Source organism: Rhea americana, unplaced genomic scaffold (assembly GCF_003343005.1).
Source record: "Rhea americana isolate MKP2758 unplaced genomic scaffold, rheAme1 scaffold_0, whole genome shotgun sequence".
Taxonomy (NCBI): domain Eukaryota; kingdom Metazoa; phylum Chordata; class Aves; order Rheiformes; family Rheidae; genus Rhea; species Rhea americana.
The window spans coordinates 15,459,831-15,463,590 of record NW_028185037.1 but is presented as its reverse complement, the minus strand read 5'-3'; the positions used below and the strand labels follow the sequence as shown (position 1 = coordinate 15,463,590).

General features: G+C 35.4%; 1 protein-coding gene across 5 annotated transcripts in view; it reads left to right on the top strand.

Moving 5' to 3' along the window:
• The window catches only part of CYRIB (CYFIP related Rac1 interactor B), a 75,371-nt gene extending 72,935 nt beyond the window's left edge, over positions 1–2,436 (top strand). For all 5 annotated transcript variants that reach the window (XM_085317820.1, XM_085317903.1, XM_085317593.1 and 2 more), the window contains one exon: positions 1,636–2,436. In XM_085317820.1, the coding sequence (XP_085173946.1) occupies positions 1,636–1,699 (64 nt within the window). In that variant the 3' untranslated portion in view covers positions 1,700–2,436. The remainder of the gene's footprint in view (positions 1–1,635) is intronic.
• The last annotated feature ends 1,324 nt before the right edge of the window (positions 2,437–3,760 follow it).

Below are 3,760 nucleotides of genomic sequence, written 5' to 3'. Positions count from 1 at the left end.
AAAAAAAAAAAAAAAAAAAAATGGGGGGCGGGAGAGGGAAGGCAAAAACTTCTTAAGTTTGATACGATGATCTGAGACTTTTTATGGGTGTTTCCATGACAGAAATATCTCTGAACCTCCTACACATCAACAAAGTCTTTGAGATGGTCATCAGTGAAAATCCAAGCTTCCAGAGGAAAAACATTGTGTTAACGTTTATTTTATGACTAACCTATTCTGATTGCAGTTGGATAGATATTCATTCTTTCCCCTCATAGCTGACACCGTTTATAAAGAATACAGAAAACTGTAGTTCAGGTTCTTGCTCCACTGTGTGTTATTTTGTAGCTTGTAGTGTGAATTTAGTCTGTATTCTCATGCTGATCATTCACTCTACTAACCAATTTCATATATATGTATTTTAGTAACCTGGGTATTTCATATACTTGATTACTCATTTGGATATGATACTTAAAACTGTTTAAAATAAAATTTGGAATTACTAGCAAGAGATGCAGAAGTAGGGGAACTTGATGAGCTGTTTTCTGCCAGTATGGCAGAAAGAGGTTCAAGATGATATAATGAGAAATTAGGTATAAATCTGAGTCTTTGGTTATGGAAGACTGTTGGAAGTTCTCATATTCTCTCAAGAGATACATAACCTGTTTTAAAAGTCAATGGAAGGTGTCTAGATTTGGAGCGAGATCAGCTGTTTATAATTTGAAATTTATAAAGATATTTTAATCATATTCTGCTTTTTCACATTGGCAAAGTACCAAATGCAGTAACTTTTCTAGATTTTAAAGAACTTTGGGCCTCTTTTGTGTGGAAAGTATAAATAGCCAAAAAAGAGCTATATTGATATTAATATAAAAAAGCCATTGTATATTTTTATAGTGAACAAATAATAAAGTATCATTGCAGTTGCAGATCACATAGTGCTGAATTAACATGATAAGTAACTTACAGGAACATGTTTTCTACTTGCATTTAGATTACAGTCTAAAGAGAAAGATCAGTGAAGAAGTCATAAAGTTAAGGATATACAGTACTTTCTATTTAAAAATTAGATGACTAACTGTTTTATAGTGATGGAAAATATCTAATGCTCCTGAGAATTTTGAAAGGGACAGGAGTGCAAAAATACAYGCATGCATCTACTCTTTAGTTTAGGAGTATAGTTATTTTAACTAAACAGGAAATTAGTCTGAGAAAGCTATTGACTTCATTCTCACTAAGGGATCTTGAAAAGTTGGTCACTGAAAGATTTGAGAAAAAGTTTCTGAAACAATATTCTATTTGAAGATGTTGACTGTGGTCAGAGATCTCACAGTCAGTGTCAGTATTCATAACTGACTATTACAGTAGGTAACATGAGTTCACTGTGAAGCAGACTATGAGCATGAAAGCCAATGACCAGTTGAGGTGCATTTTTAAATCCATCTTTGATACAAGACTGTTGGGTATAATTTGATTAATAAAAAAAAATTTCTGAACAGAATGTCTTTCTTGTAGACTTGGAATAAGACCCTCACCCAGTGATCATCACTCACTCATTACCAACTTAACAAAAGTGTAATTTCCTTATTTACCGTGCCAAAGTAAAACTGTCTTTATGCTTCTATAAACTCTTTTTTTTTTTTTTTTTCTTTTTAGGTACACAACAAAGCATTTGAATGATGAGACTACCTCCAAGCAAATTAAATCCATGTTGCAATAACAATTACCTGGAATTAGCACCTGCTGTAGACAGACAGTATTCTGCAATGACTGAGATGCACAGATTTTTTTTTAGTGATTGCAACTACTATCTCGTTCATTCTTGCTTTTTATTTTCTCTTCTCTCTTCCTGTTTACCCCCCTTTTTTTTTAATCACTTTCTTGTTCTTAAGTAAGCTCAGACTTCTTTTCTGTGCCAAATCAATGGAAATTATCAATTCTGGAAAATATTCTACTTTCCAGAATAGCCATCCAAAGTGGCAGCTAATTATACGTTGCATTTGGATTTCTCTGTACTGGGGAAAGATTTGTGACTTGAACTAAATATTTTTAAACTTGTGGTTTTTTCTTTTTTTGAAAAACTAATATTTAATATTGCTTCTTCTGCATGGCAAGACTGCCTACTTCTGCTATTTAAAAGTACCTTGATGACTTCATTTTCTATTGCAGCTTATTTTCATGTGCAACCATGAGGAAACTAAATGCAGATTTTGTTTAAATTAACTGTGTTTGTACAAAATGGTACCCAACACAAAAGTTTTTTTAAATGAGTAAAAACTGTTTTGTTTAAAAGTTACGTTTGCATTTTGACTCATTTTTGTAAGGATGTATGTTGTATGTTTAACCTTTAATGACTAACGTTAAACTGTGGTGTGTGCGTAGCAAAATTACGTATGCATGTTCATGTCAAATGATTGGCTGTGGATAAGATAATAAAATCAGCTTTCATTTTTCTAAGTGTGGTTTGATTTACCAGTATTTTGAGTGAGATGTCTTCGTGCTTTTTGGATTTTTACAAAAAATAAATTTATAAATTTTATATAGTGAAAACTTTGCTGTTTCATTACCAGTAACCACTAGATTCTAATCCACTGAATTTACACTTAGCATGTTTCAGGGTTCTTCCCTCACTCTGTGCTGCTTCCCTGACCCCACAAATATCCCTCATACAGGGCTTGGGAGGCAGAACGTTGTTCAGCCCGTGTGGTTCCCTGTGGATGCTGCTGAAGAACCTGCATCTTGACTACCCCTGTTTACTGCAGGGCCCTCAAAAATGACATTCCAGATTTAGCTGCCAGCTTGGTTCTTTCGGTGCCCGTGTCTGGGGGATTAACGTCTCTCTCTGTGCTTACCGGTGTATCCTCTTTTAGAACTTGATCATTTGAATTGTAGGATCTGTATCTTAGCATATTACATAATGTTCCTGTGCTCATTGGCTAGCTTCGTACTGGAACAAGTGTTAAGCTTTGATTGAGAGAGAAAGAAAAAGCGTTTGGGCAGGACTGGGATTCAAGGAGAACACAAGAATCAAGAAGCACTGGAAAACATCTCTTAAAGGTGGCATGGTTTGCATCAGTGGGCAAACATTATTAATGTGTGCCTCTTATTTCYGTATGTGATTATGCCTAAATGAGTTATTAACACTTTGGAAAGGAGATTTGAAACCTCCAGAGAAGTCTGAACATCCTGYGATTTATTTACTGGACAAATGCCTTTTTGTAACTTTGCATGGAGTTCTAACTCCAGATATAACATACCTGGGTGACCATGCTGGATTTCTTGCGGACAGCCTTCTCATGCACCGTCAAAARAGGCTGTCTCTGATGGTGAGTCCTTCTATAATCTGTTAAATGACTGGAAGTTTGATGTTAAATGACTCAGAAGTTCAGATCACCTGAGGTGCTTAGCTCTACATCTGTTAGAAAAGACAATTTTTTAAATTTCCTTTCAAGGGTGCTTAGTAGAAATCTGAGCTACAGGAGAAAAMAAGCCTTGTGCTGTGCTAGCTACAGAAATAAAATACCATTACTTAAACCTGGTACCGCTCTCTAGGCCTCTTGGCAGTGTCACAGACGAATGCAGCTGAGAAAGGACAAAACCTTTTTATTAATCTTAAAAATTGTATACAACTTTCTGAAACACAACCAACTGTTCTGTGCATATCTGAAAGTTTAACTGACCTCATGTGTTCACCACTGGTAGGAGCCTTGTCACGGTGAATACAGTTACCGGAAAAAAGCTGGAGGAGAGGCAATTGTATTCCTCCTGTGCTGTGTGTGTG